Genomic DNA, 20,316 nt, shown 5'->3' with positions numbered 1-20,316 from the left:
AACAGGAAGTCACCTGATATCAACAGGATGCGTTCCTGAAATGTTCCCAAATCAACTGGAGGTGACCCGATATCACCAGCAAGTGTCCCCGAAATGTCCGCAAATCAACATAAAGTGACCTGATATCAACAGGAGAACATGACCCTGATATGCCCCAAAATCAACAGAAAGTGACCTAATATCAACAGGAGGACATGTCCCCAAAATGTCCCCAAATCAACAGAAAGTGACCTGATATCAACAGAACGTGTCCCCAAAATGTTCCCAACTCAACAGAAAGTGGCCTGATATCAACAGGATGTGTCCCTGAAATGTCCCCAAATAACATAAAGTGACCTGATTTCAACAGGACATGTCCCCGAAATGTGCCCAAATCAACAGGAAGTCACCTGATATCAACAGGATGCGTTCCTGAAATTTTCCCAAATCAACTGGAGGTGACCCGATATCACCAGCAACTGTCCCCGAAATGTCCCCAAATCAACATAAAGTGACCTGATATCAACAGGAGGACATACCCCGAAATGTCCCCAATTCAACAGAAAGTGACCTGATATCAACAGAACGTGTCCCCAAAATGTTCCCAAATCAACAGAAAGTGGCCCGATATCAACAGGACATGTCAACGAAATGTCCCCAAATCAACAGAAAGTGACCTGATATAGACAGCAAGTGTCCCCGACAAGTCCCCAAATCAACAGAAAGTGACCTGATATCAACAGGACCTGTCCCCAAAATGTCCCCAAATCAACAGGAAGTCACCTTATATCAACAGGATGCGTTCCTGAAATGTTCCCAAATCAACTGGAGGTGACCCGATATCACCAGCAAGTGTCCCCGAAATGTCCCCAAATCAACATAAAGTGACCTGATATCAACAGGAGGACATGACCCCGAAATGTCCCAAAATCAACAGAAAGTGACCTGATATCAACAGGAGGACATGTCCCCGAAATGTCCCCAAATCAACATAAAGTGCCCTGATATCAACAGAACGTGTCCCCAAAATGTTCCAAAATCAACATAAAGTGGCCTGATATCAACAGGACGTGTCCACGAAATGTCCCCAAATCAACAGAAAGTGACCTGATATCAACAGCAAGTGTCCCCGAAACGTCCCCAAATCAACAGAAAGTGACCTGATATCAACAGGACATGTCCCCGAAATGTGCCCAAATCAACAGGAAGTCACAATCAACAGAAAGTGGCCTGATATCAACAGGAGGACATGTCCCCGAAATATCCCCAAATCAACAGAAAGTGACCTGATATCAACAGAACGTGTCCCCAAAATGTTCCCAAATCAACAGAAAGTGGCCTGATATCAACAGGACGTGTCCCCGAAATGTCCCCAAATCAACAGAAAGTGACCCTATATCTACAGGATGTGTCCCCGAAATGTCCTCAAATCAACAGAAAGTGACCTGATATAGAGAGCAAGTGTCCCCGACACGTCCCCAAATCAACAGAAAGTGACCTGATATCAACAGGACCTGTCCCCAAAATGTCCCCAAATCAACAGGAAGTCACCTGATATCAACAGGATGCGTTCCTGAAATGTTCCCAAATCAACTGGAGGTGACCCGATATCACCAGCAAGTGTCCCCGAAATGTCCCCAAATCAACATAAAGTGACCTGATATCAAAAGGAGGACATGACCCCGAAATGTCCCAAAATCAACAGAAAGTGACCTGATATCAACAGGAGGACATGTCCCCGAAATGTCGCCAAATCAACAGAAAGTGACCTGATATCAACAGAACATGTCCCCAAAATGTTCCAAAATCAACATAAAGTGGCCTGATATCAACAGGACGTGTCCACGAAATGTCCCCAAATCAACAGAAAGTGACCTGATATCAACAGCAAGTGTCCCCGAAACGTCCCCAAATCAACAGAAAGTGACCTGATATCAACAGGACATGTCCCCGAAATGTGCCCAAATCAACAGGAAGTCACAATCAACAGAAAGTGGCCTGATATCAACAGGAGGACACGTCCCCGAAATGTCCCCAAATCAACAGAAAGTGACCTGATATCAATAGAACGTGTCCCGAAATGTCCACAAATCAACATAAAGTGACCTGATATCAACAGGAGGACATGTCCCCGAAATGTCCTCAAATCAACAGAAAGTCACCCTATATCAACAGGATGTGTCCCTGAAATGTCCCCAATTCAACAGAAAGTGACCCTATATCAACAGGATGTGTCCTCGAAATGTCCCCAAATCAACAGAAAGTGACCTGATATCAACAGGACGTGTCCCTGAAATGTTCCCAAATCAACAGGAAAGTGACCTGATCGATCTTTATCTACCACAGCAAAGCCCCATCGTAATTTCTCCAGAAATCGCAGTTTCTAGTTTAGTGTGTCTCACCACATAAAAGTCTTAATGGTGATAAGAATAACTGTGTGAAAGAGCGTCATAAATTCCAGTGAACGTTTTAATTTCCATCATAACTTCGTTTCTAAAATGTCCCTTGGCACGAGGATCCTGTTCGAACCTCTGTTACACTGTAAATTGACAAAGAAATGGTTTAACTACTGCCTCCGCCAAGGAACAAAAGTATCAGGAACGGATAGATGACTCTTTTCGGGACGCAATAGTAACAGTGTTTCACTGCGAAGAGGTGTTCGCACCATAAAGACAGACTGTTTTTCATTGGGTTGGTTTATATTCGTGACCTTGAAGAAAATAGGGCTATAATTCTTGATCCTTGGGGGGTGACAAAAGAAAGTCACAGATGTGTTATTAAGACCTCAACCCGTTTGAGATGCTGAGGCATAACCTCGAGGGAGCTATTCACAGCAGACGTGAGAGGAATCTTGCTGAACTGCAAGTTTTGGATAGAAGAACGGTCCAAAATTCACCCGAATGGTTGAGCACATCTGAACTGCGACTACAGGAAATGTTTGGTTGCTGCCAAAGACAGGTCAAACCATTTATTAAAGACGGGGGTTCACTTACTTCAGCTCCCTGGGTTGGGTATGGTTCAATGTGATTTCCGATTAGAATATGAAAAACTGCATTTCTTTTATTACTGTAAATACTGGTTTATAGGTCGCAGTCTGGATTTCAGACACACCACAGCACAAAGACCGTGCTTATCAAGTCCTGAATGATATTCATCGGAATACTGACAAAGGCAAATCATCTGTTCTGCTACTTGCTTGACCAGGGAAAGAAGGAGAGGGCTGTGGGGGAGTCTATAAGCTAAGTGATTGGGAGAGGTAGAGTGTACACAAATCAGCTCTATGATCTAGAACCTAGTAATCGTGTGAATCCCTTTTGAGTGTAAGCCCATTGGCAACCGACCCTACGCCGCCCCATCGCCAATCCCTTCGAGTAAGGGGGCCTGCCCTCACCTAGCATCAAGAGAAGTTATTCTCAAACACGCACGCAGCGATCTAACGCTGGATTCAAGTTGAAAAAGTACGAAAGCCGTACCGCAAACAAACAAGAAGGATTGTCTCAGGAGTTATTTGTTCCAGGATTCAAGGTAATTATTATATTTTTCGTACCACGCATGCATTTTGAAACATGAAAAAAATCAATGGGAGAAATTAGCCACGACAGCATTGGCGTTCTACTTCGCAATATTTACATAAAATTAATGCTAACTACCTGTTTTTTTTGCTTTTAACCAAGAATCGAGACTGTTTTACGTTCACACATTCAAGAATTCATGGCTTTAACCATCTATTCACAAGAATTTTCATCGTAAAAGGCTCTTTGTTGTGATGAGGCGGCGCCACGTTGGCTGAAAGACTAGCATCACAATCGACATATTTACGTAAAATAAATGCTAACTGCCCGTTTTTTTGCTTTTAAACCAAAAATCGAGACTGTTTTAAGTTCATACACATAAAAAATTCAGAGATTCAAGCATTTATTCGCAAGAATTTTCAACATAAAAAGCGCTTTGTGTTTCCACTCGGTCAGCTTTGACGGAGATAGGCCCCCTATGAATCGGCTCCGCGCCCCGTCACTATATTAAGAAGTCTATGATAGGGATTTCTTTGTGTCAATCTGAAACCATTGGTCAGAACAAACCAAATTCACATGTGGGGTTCCTCCAGGGTCCATTCCAGGATCACTTCTATTTATCATCTATATGCTTCCCCGAGCTCAGATCATGGAACAGTATGACATCTACTATAAAACCTATGGACAACTCTACATTTCTGTGTCCCTGCATGATAATAGTCTCTTAGGCTAGGTTCATACTACAGGTCTTATATCTGTTTTTTTGGCGTGCCTGTTCAGAGCTCCTTTGTCCATTGAGACCGTTCAAGTATCACGCATGCGCACTAATTCGCAGTCCGAGATGGGCTCAGTAAAGAGACCTGCATGCGCAGAAGCATCAAAACAAATTACGCATGCTAGCTGTATGTCATTCCAGAGTGATCATATTTTGATTTCCAAAAAGAGGACACAAATATCAGACATTAATAATCCCCGTTTAGTCTTATATTCAAAGTTTATATGGACTGATAGACACACATGAGCCTTGACGTGTGTGCGTGAAATAATGTGGACGTGGATGTCGGTTTGCCCTGACTCAGACAGGTGTGCATTAATGAAATATTGCTCATTCGGCGCACAGAATAAAAATTGAAAATTGTAAGGCTTATTCTTCATTTTATTTTTTTTATGACCGTGGTCAAGCCCACTTCGTGCTTAAAAGCACAGTTCAAGCTAAGCGCTAATGCCTACACGGCTGCCGTCCTCCGTGCCTCTTGCTCTTTGCTGACGTAATTGCTGCACGAATTCCAATTTGGGAGTCTTGACAGTTCAGACCGCCAGTCATGTTCTGAAAAAAAGTGGCCCAGATCGGATTTGAACCACATACGAAAGGCTACATTCATACGACAGGTCTTAATGCACGAATCCAATTTTTTCGTGTTTTTCCGACTCGAGTGAGGCATTAACTTGACGGTCTGAACGTGACAAGTCGCATAGAACTGAACCATTTCGAATCCGATCTGGGTCACTTTCGTATGTGGTTCAAATCCGATCTGGGCCACATTTTTCCAGACTGTCGCGGCGGTCTGTACTGTCCACTCTCCCAAATCGGATTTCATGCAGCAATTACGTCATCAAATAGCGAGAGAGACGTTACCGTACCGGTGCAGCTGTGCATTATTAGCGCCTAGCTTGCAGTGAACACGGCTTTTGGGGAAGGGCTGAGCTTGACAACAGTCATAAAAAAATAAAAATGGGTTGAGGATAAGCCTGAGAATGATCGGTTTTCTGTCTGCTCCATAGAAGCAATATTTCAACATTGCTTACACGGCCGAGAGTCGGGGCAAACTAACCGTGTGTGTGTGTGACATGCACGGACAGTGCGTTCATGCTATCGATCCATATAAACTTTGAATATAAGCCTAAACGGGGATTATTTATGTCTGTTATTTGTGTCCTCCTTTTGAAAAGCAAAATATGATATCCCTGGAATGACGGATGACGTGTGTCATTTGTTTTGATGCTTCTGCGCATGCGGATCTTCTTGCTCAACGCGCGTCGGACTGCGAATTAGTGCGCATGCGTAATATTTGAACGGTCTCAATGGACAAAGGCAGTCTGAACGGGCACGCCAAAAAAACAGATATGACAAAAAATGGGATTCGTGCATTAAGACCTGTGATTTTTTGTCATATCCGTTTTTTTGGCGTGCCCGTTCAGACTGCCTTTATCCATTGAGATCGTTCAAGTATTACGCATGCGCACTAATTCGCAGTCCGACACGCACTAAGCAAGAAGACCCGCATGCGCAGAAGCATCAAAACAAATGACAGACGTCATCCGTCATTCCAGGGATATAATATTTTGCTTTTCAAAAGGTGGACACAAATAACAGACATAAATAATCCCCGTTTAGGCTTATATTCAAAGTTTATATGGATCGATAGCATGCACGCACTGTTCGTGCACGTCACACACACATACGGGCAGTTTGTCCCGACTCTCGGCCGTGGAGGCAATGTTGAAATATTGCTCACTTGGAACAGAGAGAAAACTGAGCATTCTCAGGCTTATCCTCAACCCATTTTTATTTTTTATGACTGTTGTCAAGCTCAGCCCTTCCTCAAAAGCCGTGTTCACTGCAAGCTAGGCGCTAATAACGCACAGGTGCATCGCTACGGTAACGACTCTCTCGCTATTTGATGACGTAATTGCTGCATGAAATCCGATTTGCGGGACTGGACAGTACAGACCGCCGCGACAGTCTGGAAAAATGTGGCCCAGATCGGATTTGAAATGGTCCCGTTCTATGCGACTTGTCACGTTCAGACCGTCAAGTTAATGCCTCACTCGAGTCGGAGAAACACGAAAAAATCGGATTCGTGCATTAAGACCTGTAGTATGAACGTAGCCAAAGTGACTCATATCGGATTTGAAATGGTCCACTTCTATGCGACTTGTTCCGTTCAGACCGTCAAGTTAATGCCTGACTCGAGTCGGAAAAACACGAAAAAATCGGATTCGTGCATTAAGACCTGTAGTATGAACCTAGCCTTAGTGTAACCGGTGTGTCCGCACCTCGCCGACCGCATTCAGGACTCGAACCCGCGCCGCATGGCACGTCCACGCTAACCGCTAGGCCATAAGCTTGAACTGAGACCCCAGCCGCCAGGGCACCCACATGAAGGCATCGGAGGGAAGGTTTTCCAGGCACCGCTCACACACGCGGACCTGCGTGTACCCGTTACACTCATCCCCCAAAAACCTTCGCCTCCGATCCGGGTCAGAGCACCAATGTAACCGGTGTGTTCGCGCCGCACCGACCACATTCCGATCCCACCTCGCTCAGGTCAGGACTCGAACCCATACACCGCTCACACATGCGAACCTGCGTATACCCATTACATTAGGATTGGTTCATACTGCAGGTCTTAATGCACGAATCCGATTTTTTCATGTTTTTCGTCCGATCATCCTGTTTGGTTGGGTTGCGCTTGGCGTCCCATGTGGGTGAATTCTGTAGTGTACTCACCTCTTATAAACCCACAGGGACTTACAACACACTAGGGACATTTTACAATTAACACTTGAACCTACTGCTGGAAAACTGAAAGGCAAGGAGCAGTGAACTCTCTCTCTTCGTCTCTCACTGTAAAAAATAACTTGCGCACAGAGGAGGACCCAAAGCGCGACCAACCGGTGCTTGCCTGTCTCATACACAAATTTATTTTCGAGTCTTTTATACAGGAGTAATCACTCACTTAATAACTTCTGCTGCCGCCATCCTCACCTTGTTCGTCCCTTAAGGTGTCTGGACAGCAGACGTGCCTTGAATTTTGTTCTGCTAGCAGTGGTTGTCATTAAGTTATTAGAGAAAATCATTATTTTTGAACATTTATGAATCGTAATCGAATCGTCCCGTGTTGAATCTAATAATCGATGTGTTGGTACACACACCGCTAAACATACCCACTAAGTCGCCCCTTTCTCATTTCTGCTAAGTAGATATCGATAAGAACCTCAAGGTACGTAGGCCGTATTTTGACCTCCTGCAGAAGACGTCGTCAACCTGAGGTTCTGTGCGCAACCGCACGGCCTATTGAGATTTCCAGCATGATTTTTAGGATATGTGACGTGAACCAAATGGCTTCCATATGCTGCTGTTGCCTGCGACTGAAGGATGGAAGAATGAGAAGCAGGCTTAAATCGGGCCTGTAGCGGCATTGTTCTCCTCTGAAGGGACATTTACAAGCCTTTTTACTAGCTTCGCATTGGAATCCTCGCGCAAAGATGGTAGATAGAGCTTCCACCAGGTTTGGTCTTTGTTCTCTCTGTTTGCCAAACTAGCCTGCAGACAAGTGTCAAAATCTCATGGAGGCGAGCCAAGGATGATAAACACACACAGCTTTCTCAACATAAACCAGCCAAGCTGCAAAACACATGTCAGCCAATACCAAGCCGTGCTGGTGGTCTTGCACAATGGATAGGGCTATTTCTGCGACCTTGGTTTATTTGATGTTTCTTCTTTTAGCTTTTCACCTTTCTTTCTGGCTATCGAGCATGTGTAATTTGCCAATGTAAAGAAAGTCTGAGTGGAGTTGCTAGGGTCTCCGAGCAATAAATCTCGGGTGTTCCCACCACCCCTGTGCACTAGGGGTGTGGAAAAATATCGAAATGGTGATATATCGTGATATTTCGTACCCAAAAAAGTGATAGCGATATGCACCTGCCAAAAACTGATTTATCGTTTTATCGTGACCCATAAATGCCCCCAATCGACAGGAAGCGACTTAATATGAACAGGAAGTGATCTCGAAATGCCCCAAAATCAATAGGAAGTAATCCAATATCAACAGGAAGTCACCTCGAAATGCCCCAAATCAACAGGAAATGACCCAGAAATGCTTTCAAATCAACAGGAAGTGACCCTGAAATCTTGAAATGCCCCAAAAGTCAACATGAGTTAAACCGATATGAACAGGAAGTGAACTGCGAATGCCCCCAAATCAAGAGAAGGTTACCCAATATTAAAAAGAAGTGACTCCTAAATGCCCCAAATCAACAGGAAGTAACCTGATATCAATAGGAAGTGACCCTGAAATGCCCCAAAATCAGTAGGGAGTGACCCTAAAATGCCCTAAAGTCAACAAGTGAGACAATATCAATAGGAAGTGATCTCGAAGTGCCCCAAAATCAACAGGAAGTAACCCCGAAATGCCCCAATTTCAACAGGAAGTGATCTTGAAATGCTCCAAATCAAGCGGGAACTGAGCCTGAAATGCCCTAAAATCAACAGGAAGTGCCACAATATCAACAGGAAGTGATCCCCAAATGCCCCAAAAACAACAGGAAGTGACACAATATCAACAAGGAGTGAATCAATATCAACAGGAAGTGACCCTGAAAAGCCCCAAATCAAGCGGGAACTGACCCTGAAATGCCCTAAAATCAACAGGAAGTGATCTCAAAATGCCCTTAAATCAACAAGTGAGACAATATCAATAGGAAGTGATCTCGAAGTGCCCGAAAATCAACAGGAAGTAACCCCGAAATGCCCCAATTTCAACAGGAAGTAACCCAATATCAACAGGAAGTCACCTCGAAATGCCCCAAATCAACAAGAAATGACCCAGAAATGCTTTCAAATCAACAGGAAGTTACCCGATATCAACAGGAAGTGATCTTGTAATGCCCCAAAGTCAACATGAGGTGATCTGATATGAACAGGAAGTGAACTGAGAATTGTTCCAAATCGACAGGAAAGGACCCTGAAATCCTCCCAAATCAAGTGGAAGTTACCCTATATCAAGAGGAAGTAACTCCTAAATAAATGGGAAGTGACCCCAAAATGCCCCTAAATAAACAGGAAGCGACCCAGAAATGCTTTCAAATCAACAGGAAGTGACCCACTATCAAAATGCCCCAAATAAACAGGAAATGAACCAATATCAACAGGAAGGGACCCTGAAATGCGCCAAAGCAACAGGAAATGACACAATATCAACAGTAAGAGATCTTGAAATGCCCCAAATCAAACAGGAAGTGACCCCGAAATGTCCTAAAATCAACAGGAATTGACATGATATCAACAGGAAGTGATCCCCAAATGCCCCCAAAACAGCAGGAAGTGACACAATATCACCAATGAATGAATCAATATCAGCAGGAAGTGACCCTGAAATGCCCCAAAGCAACAGGAAGTGACCCTGAAATGCCCTAAAATCAACAGGAAGTGACATAGTATCAACAGGAAGTGATCCTGAAATGCCCAAAAACAACAGGAAGTAACCTGATATCCACACGAAGTGTGCCTGAAATGCCCCAGAATGATCAGGAAACAACCTGATATCCACAGGAAGTGTCCCCAAAATTAACAGGAACTAATGCGATAATAACAGGAAGCGACCTTGAATGCCCCAAATCAACAGGAAATGACCCAACATCAACAGGAAGTCAACCGATAACAACACCCTCCCACTTCACTTACTTGTACTCGTACTGTTTACTTCCAAATGGCGCCCTACAGAAGTAATGACATGACCACTGTACATTTTGGCCCTTGATTGGCTGGGGCCTTGCTTGCCTGTCCGCTAGCCCCGCCTCTTGTCAGTCTTACCACCCTAATTTGCTTGGCATTATGAGGTCACGCAACAAATAAAACTCATAAGTCAAGGTACCGCTTTGTCCTCCATTCTGCGTTTTTGCCATGATTTCAGCATCATCTGCACCAAAGTGACATCCAGACGTGTGAAATAATTTCTTATTGTTGCCGCCCGTCTCCAAAGTCCGCACCTCTGCTCTCATTCTGTCTTCGGTGCAGAAGACGGTTGCCTCGGCAACGCGGTTTCTGTTCTCATGGAAATCTTTCTTCATCGTGACCGTTGCATTTGACCTGCTGTCATTTAGGCGATACCTCATCGCTGCAGTTCTAGTTTCTTTCACAAAGATGACTGACGTGCATTTACCCTCCGGGACCTACGTCTACCTCTGGTTCATAGAGTCCATGCATAATAATAATGTCAAAATGCCCAGGCTCGGTATGTTTAGGTAACAATTTCAGCCATTTTATTGTATGTGTCTGTATGTCATCTCTGCTCTTATTAAAGGAATTGGAAATGTTCTTTTTTTTCCCTTTGGCAAAACTACTTTCCATTCTTCACAAAAGCACACTTTTGGAGACCCAGATTTTGGACTGGTTTGCCCCCAGTTTGAAGGCTTTATTCTATTCTTAACTGCTGGTTGCATTCTCCTTCCTTGGCCTTCCTATTCCTTTTCTACCTAGGCATCCTTCTTGGGCATCTTGGGGTGTCACTCCCTGCGGTTGGGGATCCTTTCCTGCCACAAGTGGTTTTGGGGGCAGGTGTAGGGGAAAGTGGCGCGTCCCCTCGTCCCTTTCCTGACCTTGGATGTGGGCCGCCCTGGCTCCCAGGTGGATGATGGTGGTCCCTTTGCCTGAGCTGTGGCAGGATGGGTAAGCCGCACTCAGTCCCCCTGGTGACTGGGGTGGCGGGGTGTTGCTTCCTCCGTGTGGGGATCCTTTCCTGCCCTGTAGGCGTCCCGCAGTGTGCCACGTCAGTTTTGGGGTTGTGGCGGTGGCTAGAGGTCCAAGTGGGTGATTGTTGGTAGGGGGTCCACTCGTCTTTTCCTTGAGGGCTGGTTAATGGTGCACGGATGATCTGGGGTGCCGCCCTTGGCTCCTGGGGGGATGACTGTGGCCACTTTGCACTTGGCTGGGGCGGCGGGGTATTGCCCCCTCCGGGTGGGGCTCCTTTTCTGCCCTGGGGGGTAGTGGGATGTCGGGGTCCCTCGGTGTGCCGCCTTGGTTGGTAAGGTTTCAGCAGTGGCTTGGGGTCCGGGTTTGCAGGCAGTGGTGGGAGCGGGCGTGAGGGAAAGTGGCGCGTCCCCTCATCCCTTCCTTGAGTGTGGATGTGGACCGCCCTGGGTCCCGTGGGGATGATAGTGGCCCTTTTGCCAGAGCTGCGGCAGGAGGGATGAGCCACATTCACTCCCGCCAATTTACTGGGCTGGTGGGGTTTTGCTTCCTCCGTGTGGGGATGCTTTCCTGTCCCGGGGCCAGTGGGCCGTGGGGGTCCCGATGTGTGCCACCTCGTTTTTTGGGGTTGTGAGGGTGGCTAGGGGTCCAAGTGGGCAAGCAGTGGTGGGGGGGGGTCCCCTCATCTCTTTCTTGAGGGCTGGTTAATGGTGCACGGATGGTCTGGGGCGCTGTCCGTGGCTCCTTGGGGGATGAAGGTGATTTTCTGGGGCGGCAGGGCATTGCCCCCTCTGGGTGGGGTTCCTTTTCTGCCCCGGGGGCTAGTGGGCCGTGGTGGTCCCTCGGTGTGCCATGTTGGTTGGTGGGGTTTCAGCGGTGGCTTGGGGTCCGGGTTGGCAGGCAGTGGTGGAAGCGGGCGTGGGGGGAGGTGGCATGGCTCCTCATCCCTGAGGGCTGGTTAACAGGAGCGCGGATGGGGACCGCCCTGGATCCCTTTCTTGTTCCTTGTGTTGGGACAGGACTTCCCGCCATTTGTTCTGGACTGTCCGGGAGAACTGATTGCGGGCTTGTCGATGTCTTGCCTTGTCAGCGTCAATCTTGCTCAGTCAAGTTGCATGATGCACACGTTGGGCTTCAGTGATAGGAAGGCGTCATGTATCTCTTATGCCCTATTGCAAATATATTCTGCTTGTTTTCCTTAAACGATGGTATAAGTGCTATCTATTGTATATTGGGTATGTCAGAGTAATACAAACATGTTTGAGTAATGCAAACAGTCAAACAGTGAATATGAGAAAATATACTATTCCCTTCATTCTACATGATTATGAGGCAATAACAAAATAGTAAAACCACTTAAATCAGATAATTGGCTTGGAAAAATGAACGTGTTAGATTGCTCGTTACTGAAAGAAAGTAATCAGATGACAATAACCCGTTACTTACTAACACGTTAGTGACAATGCCTAACCATTATCGTCTTATAGTTGTCGTGTTGTCAAATTTTTGCCTCAACTAAGGTTGTGTTGGATAATTCATAGCAGATGTAAAACAAGGTTTCATGCAAATCAAGTTGTTACCTATCCATCCATGTCACCATGTTAAAACATGTGGACAGACATCCAGGCAACCACACTTGGGGGCAAGTTCAAGTTTCCACTTAATGTAAAGTGCATGTGTTTGGGCTGCGGGAGGAAATCAGCGTACCCAGAGGAAACTCAACACACAGATAACCACCCCCATGAACAGTTAAGAGGGGGGGAAGCCTCTTTCACATATTTGGAATAATCACCTAAAGATGTGTTTCTTCGGAGATCCTCTTTCAGCCAAACATGCCAGTCTTTTCAAATTATCAATGGAAATACACTGTTAAAAATTAAGGGAACACTAAAGTAGCATGTTGTAGATCCAAATAAATGAAATATTTTTATCAAATACTTTGTTCTTTCCATAGTTGAATGTGCTGACAACAAAACCATACAACAATGATCAATGTATTAATCCATGAAGGTCTGGATTTGGAGTTGGTTAAAGTATGCAGGCAGTTCCCGAAGGAAGAAGGAATTGATAAAACTGGCTGGCCCCTACGTTCACCTGACCTAAAACCAATAGAACACCTCTAGGACATTATGTTTTGGTCCATCCGGTGCCGCCAGGTTGCTCCTTAAACGGTCCTAGAAGCTCATTGATGCCCTGGTCAAGATTTGGGAGGAGATCCCCCAGGAGAACATCCGCCACCTCATCAGGAGCATGTCCAGGTGTTGTAGGCAGGTCATACAGGAAGACGGAGGCCACATATGCAGTGTATCACAAAAGTGAGTACACCCCTCGCATCTCTGCAGATATTTAAGTACAGTGCCCTCCATAATTATTGGCACTAGGGTTGTTCCGATCATGTTTTTTTGCTCCCGATCTGATCCCGATCGTTTTAGTTTGAGTATCTGCCGATCCCGATATTTCCCGATCCGATTGCTTTTTTTTTTTTTTTGCTCCCGATTCAATTCCAATCATTCCCGATAATTTTTCCCGATCATATACATTTTGGCAATGCATTAAGAAAAAAATGAATAAAACTCGGACGAATATATACATTCAACATACAGTACATGAGTACTGTATTTGTTTATTATGACAATAAATCCTCAAGATGGCATTTACATTATTAACATTCTTTCTGTGAGAGGGATCCACGGATAGAAAGACTTGTAATTCTTAAAGGATAAATTTGACTTTGTATATTGTGACTAAATATTGCCATCTAGTGTATTTGTTGAGCTTTCAGTAAATGATACTGTAGCCATTTAACTGTTCTGCCCAAATGCATGAATGGAATTGCAACCATGACTGTGCGTCGTGGCACCAATTGATATATCTTCTCTGCGTTGGGAAGTAACATAGGGTGTTAAGGAAAAGTTCAACCACTACCGTTCTTCCCCACATTGCTTCCCACGATATTTCTAATTGTTGAGAGAGGGATTTTAAGGCTTTAGCCAGTTAAAAAGAGGCTCCAAAGACTGCCAAAATTCTCTCTACTCATTTTACGCTGCCTGTTAGCTCTATATATAGGTAAAACGGTGCCATTATAGATTGAACGCGACAATGCGTGAGAGGGTTGTGCAGCGCATGCGTTAATTGCATTAAATATTTTAACGTGATTATTTTTAAAAAATTAATTACCGCCGTTTACGCGATAAATTTGATAGCCCTACTTTAAGCCAAAACTAAAGACTCTGGATGAATGTAAGACATTTATTCTGTAACATTGAATACAATTACAAAACGATTTAATTAAAAAATATACACTGTATATATATTTAAAAAAGGCATTTCTGATATTTTTTTGCCGATCCCGATACTTTGAAAATGACGTGATCGGACCCGATCAACCGATCGGGACATCTTTAATTGGCACCCCTGAAAAAGATGTGTTTTTTAGCTTCTAATAATTTTTTTTTAAAAATTCAAATAATATGGGACCTTAATGGAAAAAAAAGAGAAAAATCCAACCTTCCATACAAGTGCATTCATTCAGTGGGGAAAAAAAATCTCACATAAAGAAAAACAATTTTGACATCAAATAATGTGTGTCACAATTATTAGCACCCCTGGTGCTAATACTTTGTACAACCCCCTTTTGCCAACAAAACAAGGTCTGGGGACTGAGATGGCCATGGGAGGAGCTTGATTTTGTGTCTGGTGAACCATTTCTGTGTAGATTTGGCCATATGTTTAGGGTCATGGTCTTGCTGAAAGACCCAGTGATGACCCATCTTCAGCTTTCGGGCAGAGGGCAAAATATTTTGATTTAAAATGTCCTGGTATTTCAAAGCATTCATGATGCCATGCACCCTAACAAGGTTCCCAGGGCCTTTGGAAGCCAAACAGCCCCACAGCATCACTGACCCACCCCCATACTTCACAGTGGTTATGAGGTGCTTTTCAGCATGCGCATCTTTCGTGGCACGCCAGACCCACTTAGAGTGTTTGTTGCCAAAAAGCTTAATCTTGGTCTCATCTGACCAAAGCACAAGGTCCCAGTTGAAGCCTGGGACCGTGTGTATTTTTGTGTGAGACCAAGATTGAACACTCAAAGTTTTTCCCCACTGAATGAATGCACTTGTATTGAAGGTTGGATTTTTCTCTTTTTTTTCATTAAGGTCCTATATTATTTGAATAAAAAAAAATATTAGAAGCTAAAAAACACATCTTTTTCAAGGGTGCCAATAATTATGGAGGGCACTGTATATCTTTTCATGGGACAACACTGACAAAATGACACTTTGACACAATGAAAAGTAGTCTGCGTGCAGCTTATATAAAAGAGCTCATTTATTTTCCCCTCAAAATAACTCAAAACATAGCCATTAATATCTAAACTCTCGGCAACAAAAGTGAGTACACCGCATGGGAACTACGTACATCCCTAATGTCCAAACTGAGTACTGCTTGTCATTTTCCCCTCCAACATGTCATGTGACTCGTTACAGGAGTGCTGTCAGCATTGCTGCAGAGATTGAAGAGGTGGGGGGTCAGCCTGTTAGTGCTCCGACCATACGCCATACTCTACATCAAATTGATGTGCATGGCTGTCACCCCAGGAGGAAGCCTCTTCTGAAGACGGTACACAAGTAAGCCCGCAAACAGTTTGCTGAAGACATGTCAACAATGCACATGGATTACTGGAACCATATCCTATGGTCTTGAAGGAATTTAGTCCTCCCAGCCCAAACCCCACGGGGAGGCCGGCAACAGAACGGAAATTTGCTCCGCCGCTCGACGCCCCCGAAGAGACCGGCCAGGAGGAAGCTAAACTCCGCGCGTTCCTGTGTTAACCCTTTGCACACTGACTCCATGTTTCAAAAGCTTGAAGAACACTCGCCGAAAACAGGTTGACAATTTATTCGTCGACAATGGTCAAAAACAAGGCAAAAACAGACGACAGAGGGACAATTCTGGATCCAAAACAAGGCTACATGTTTCCGAGCAGAAGAAATCTGTCTTATCTCAGTGTCCAGTCTTTTTGAAGTCTTTGCTGACGCGGGTCTTGTCGAAGGCGTTTCTGGGCGTTGCTTTTGTGCCACCCCCGCTGTGGCCGGTTTTGGGCGGCTTAGGTTCGTGCGCGGATTGGGACGCCCGCTATCAACTTTGCTGTCCGGGCTGGTTGTGCTTGTTTTAGGACAAAGCGCTTTGTCCTTGGAGTTTGCTGGGAGAGCAGATTTGCCAGAGTTGGTGCGTCACTCCTGTGATAAGATGGCATTGTGTATCTCTTCTATTTCCTCTCATTAAACTATGGTGTTCTATTTAGTTTATATTAGTAGCGTAGTCCTACCGTAAATATGAAAATGCTACTATTTCCTGATTAATTATATTACGTGTGTTAGAGTAATGCAAACACTTAGACGGTGTCATATGTATGTGTTAGACTATATATGTGTTAGACTAATGCAGACAATTATATGGTGTGTGCGATGACGATATTGTTTCCCCTTCAGTCTGATGAGATGAAGATTAATTTGTTTGGTTCCGATGGTCTCAAACAGGTGTGGCGGCAACCAGGGGAGGAGTACAAAGATAAGTGTGCCATGCCTACAGTCAAGCATGGTGGTGGGAATGACCCCCCCCCCCCCCCCCCACCTCTTCAATCTCTGCAGCAATGCTGACAGTACTCATTTTGGAGGGAAAATGACAAGCAGTACTCAACTTGCACATTTAGGGATGTACATAGTTTCTAAGGGGTGTACTCACTTTTGTTGCCAGGGGTTTAGATATTAATGGCTATATTTTGAGTTATTTTGGGGGGGGGGATGAAAGAACTCTATTATATAAGCTGCACACAGACTACTTTTCATTGTGTCAAAGTGTCATTTTGTCAGTGTTGTCCCATGAAAAGCTACAGTGGGGCAAATAAGTATTTAGTCAACCCCTAATTGTGCAAGTTCTCCCACTTGAAAATATTAGAGAGGCCTGTAATTGTCAACATGGGTAAACCTCAACCATGAGAGACAGATTGTGGGAAAAAAAAACAGATACTTTGTTATCTACCCCTTTGTTGGCAATAATGGAGGCCAAACATTATCTGTAACTCTTCACAAGCTTTTCACACTGTTGCTGGTATTTTGGCCCATTCCTTCATGCAGATCTCCTTTAGAGCAGTGATGTTTTGGGGCTGTCGTTGGGCAACATGGACTTTCAAGGACTTTCAGATTTTCTATGGGGTTGAGACCTGGAGACTGGCCAGGCCACTCCAGGACCTTGAAGTGCTTCTTACGAAGCCATTCCTTTGTTGCCCTGGCTGTGTGTTTGGGATCATTGTCATACTGAAAGACCCAGCCACGTCTCATCTTCAATGCCCTTGCTGACGGAAGGAGATTTTCACTCAAAATATCTCAATACATGGCCCCATTCATTCTTTCCTTTACACAGATCAGCCGTACTGGTCCCTTTGCAGAAAAACAGCCCCAAAGCATGATGTTTCCACCCCCATGCTTCACAGTGGGTATGGTGCTCTTTGGATGCAATTGTCCTCCAAACACGAGAACCTGTGTTTCTACCAAAAAGTTCTATTTTTGTTTCATCTGACCATAACACATTCTCCCACTCCTTTTCTGGATCATCCAAATGCTCTCTAGCGAACCGCAGACGGGCCTGGACGTGTACTGGCTTCAGCAGGGGGACACGCCTGGCAGTGCAGGATTTGAGTCCCTGGCGGCGCATTGTGTTACTGATAGTAGCCTTTGTTACTGTGGTCCCAGCTCTCTGTAGGTCATTCACTAGGTCCCCTCGTGTGGTTCTGGGATTTTTGCTCACCGTTCTTGTTATCATTTTGACGCCACGGGGTGAGGAGGGAGTTGAAAGTCCATGTTGCCCAATGACAGCCTCAAAAAATGACTGCTCTAGAGGTGATCTGCATGGAGATGAATGGGCCAATATACCAGCAACAGTGTGTAAAAAGCTTGTGAAGAGTTATAGAAAACGTTTGGCCTCCGTTATTGCCAACAAATGGTACGTAATAAAGTATTCAGATTAACTTTTGGTATTGACCAAATACTTATTTTCCACCATTTGCAAATAAATTCTTTAAAAATCAAACAATGTGATTTTCTGTTTTTTTTCCCACATTCTGTCTCTCATGGTTGATGTTTACCCATGTTGACAATTACAGGCCTCTCTAATATTTTCAAGTGGGAGAACTTGCACAATTAGCGGTTGACAAAATCTTATTTGCCCCACTGAATACTTAAATATCTGCAGAAATGCGAGGGGTGTACTCACTTTTGTTATACGCTGTACGACTGAGCCTCATTTTGACTTGTCAAAGTTGGATCAACCTGTAGTGTGTTTAGTATTATAACTCCAAATCCAGACCTCCATGGGTTGATATTTTTCATTGATAATTTTCATTGATCAAACAACTCCAGGACCTCCAATGGCATATTCAGCATGACTTTTCAGTAAACCTACCAGTCACTCATCTCCGTGAAGTGGAAGATGATTTCACTGTATTGTTTAAATGTTCTCACCCTCTTCTGTGTACTGGAATTTAGTTTTGTTTACGCTCTGACAACCTGCAAAGGATATGGAAAAGCTGACGCCATTCATGGCTTTTGACTGTTTTTTGGCTCATTCCAAACAAAATATTGATTCTCGGCGCAATCAGTATCTTCCCCCGAAACTCAAATGAGCTGCAGATAAAAGTTGGAAACTTGAGTGTCCTGTTTGCTTATGGAGGATGCGTCTGCGTGGGAAAGATGAAGCTGAATGTTTCATCATGATAACATTATGAACTCTTTTTACAGCGTCAAAGACAGCGAAAGAGCTAAGATAATCATGTTAATGATTATTATTTAATCATGAACATTTCTGTAAGGCTCTCTGTTGCTTTTGAACTCTCTCATGCAAGGGTGTCGAAGTCATAAAGTTAACTCACTGGTTGCCACTGACGGTTATAGACGTCCAATTCATTTTGACTGGAGGGGGTTTGTTCAATCACCACTCATCTTCTGGATGTCGTGTAGGTCCACTCATGAGCGAAGAGAGCGTGTAACGGTGATATGATGCTTCATTTGCAAATAAAATAAAAGTTCAAATTTCCCTCTAGATTAGGGGTGTTCAAATCGGTCCTCTAGGGCCGCTGTGTGTCCTGGTTTGTGTTCCAAATTCCTATCAATCGAGCACAGACAGTTTAAAGCGGAAATGCGAAGTATATATTATAATATCAATGGCTAAACAATTATAAGCATATTTTCATTTTTTTTTTTTTTTTTAATGCAACCCTTCCAGATTCTTTTTTTAACACATAGCAACGCCCTTGACAACGAAAATGCTTTTCTTTGGAAATTACAGTGCCTTGCAAAAGTATTCGGCCCCCTTGAATCTTGCAACCTTTTGCCACATTTCAGGCTTCAAACATAAAGATATGAAATTGAATTTTTTTTGTCAACAATCAACAACAAGTGGGACACAATTGTGAAGTGGAACAACATTTATTGGATAATTTCAACTTTTTTAACAAATAAAAAACTGAAAAGTGGGGCGTGTAATATTATTCGGCCCCTTTACTTTCAGTGCAGCAAACTCACTCCAGAAGTTCAGTGAGGATCTCTGAATGATCCAGTGTTGTCCTAAATGACCGATGATGATAAATAGAATCCACCTGTGTGTAATCAAGTCTCCGTATAAATGCACCTGCTCTGTGATAGTCTCAGGGTTCTGTTTAAAGTGCAGAGCGCATTATGAAAACCAAGGAACACACCAGGCAAGTCCGAGATACTGTTGTGGAGAGGTTTAAAGCCGGATTTGGATACAAAAAGATTTCCCAAGCTTTAAACATCTCAAGGAGCACTGTGCAAGCCATCATATTGAAATGGAAGGAGCATCAGACCACTGCAAATCTACCAAGACCTGGTCGTCCTTCCAAACTTTCTTCTCAAACAAGGAGAAAACTGATCAGAGATGCAGCCAAGAGGCCCATGATCACTCTGGATGAACTGCAGAGATCTACAGCTGAGGTGGGAGAGTCTGTCCATAGGACAACAATCAGTCGTACACTGCACAAATCTGGCCTTTATGGAAGAGTGGCAAGAAGAAAAAGCCATTTCTCAAAGATATCCATAAAAAGTCTCGTTTCAAGTTTGCCACAAGCCACCTGGGAGACACACCAAACATGTGGAAGAAGGTGCTCTTGTCAGATGAAACCAAACTTGAACTTTTTGGCCACAATGCAAAACGATATGTTTGGCGTAAAAGCAACACAGCTCATCACCCTGAACATACCATCCCCACTGTCAAACATGGTGGTGGCAGCATCATGGTTTGGGCCTGCTTTTCTTCAGCAGGGACAGGGAAGATGGTTAA

General features: G+C 44.2%; 1 protein-coding gene across 1 annotated transcript; it reads right to left on the bottom strand.

Annotated features, from left to right (window-relative positions):
• Positions 1 to 10,744: 10,744 nt before the first annotated feature.
• Positions 10,745 to 15,522, bottom strand: LOC130922092 (proline-rich protein HaeIII subfamily 1-like). Its single transcript, XM_057846605.1, has 3 exons — positions 15,513 to 15,522; positions 11,679 to 11,916; positions 10,745 to 11,576 (listed from the first exon to the last, which is right to left on the bottom strand). Exons 1-3 carry the CDS (start codon positions 15,520 to 15,522, stop codon positions 10,745 to 10,747), a joined length of 1,080 nt encoding a protein of 359 aa, XP_057702588.1.
• Between the last annotated feature and the right edge of the window lie 4,794 nt (positions 15,523 to 20,316).

This window comes from Corythoichthys intestinalis, chromosome 9 (genome assembly GCF_030265065.1).
Source record: "Corythoichthys intestinalis isolate RoL2023-P3 chromosome 9, ASM3026506v1, whole genome shotgun sequence".
Classification (NCBI taxonomy): Eukaryota; Metazoa; Chordata; class Actinopteri; order Syngnathiformes; family Syngnathidae; genus Corythoichthys; species Corythoichthys intestinalis.
The sequence above is the reverse complement of the archived record's forward strand: the minus strand, read 5'-3'. Positions and strand labels throughout refer to the sequence as shown.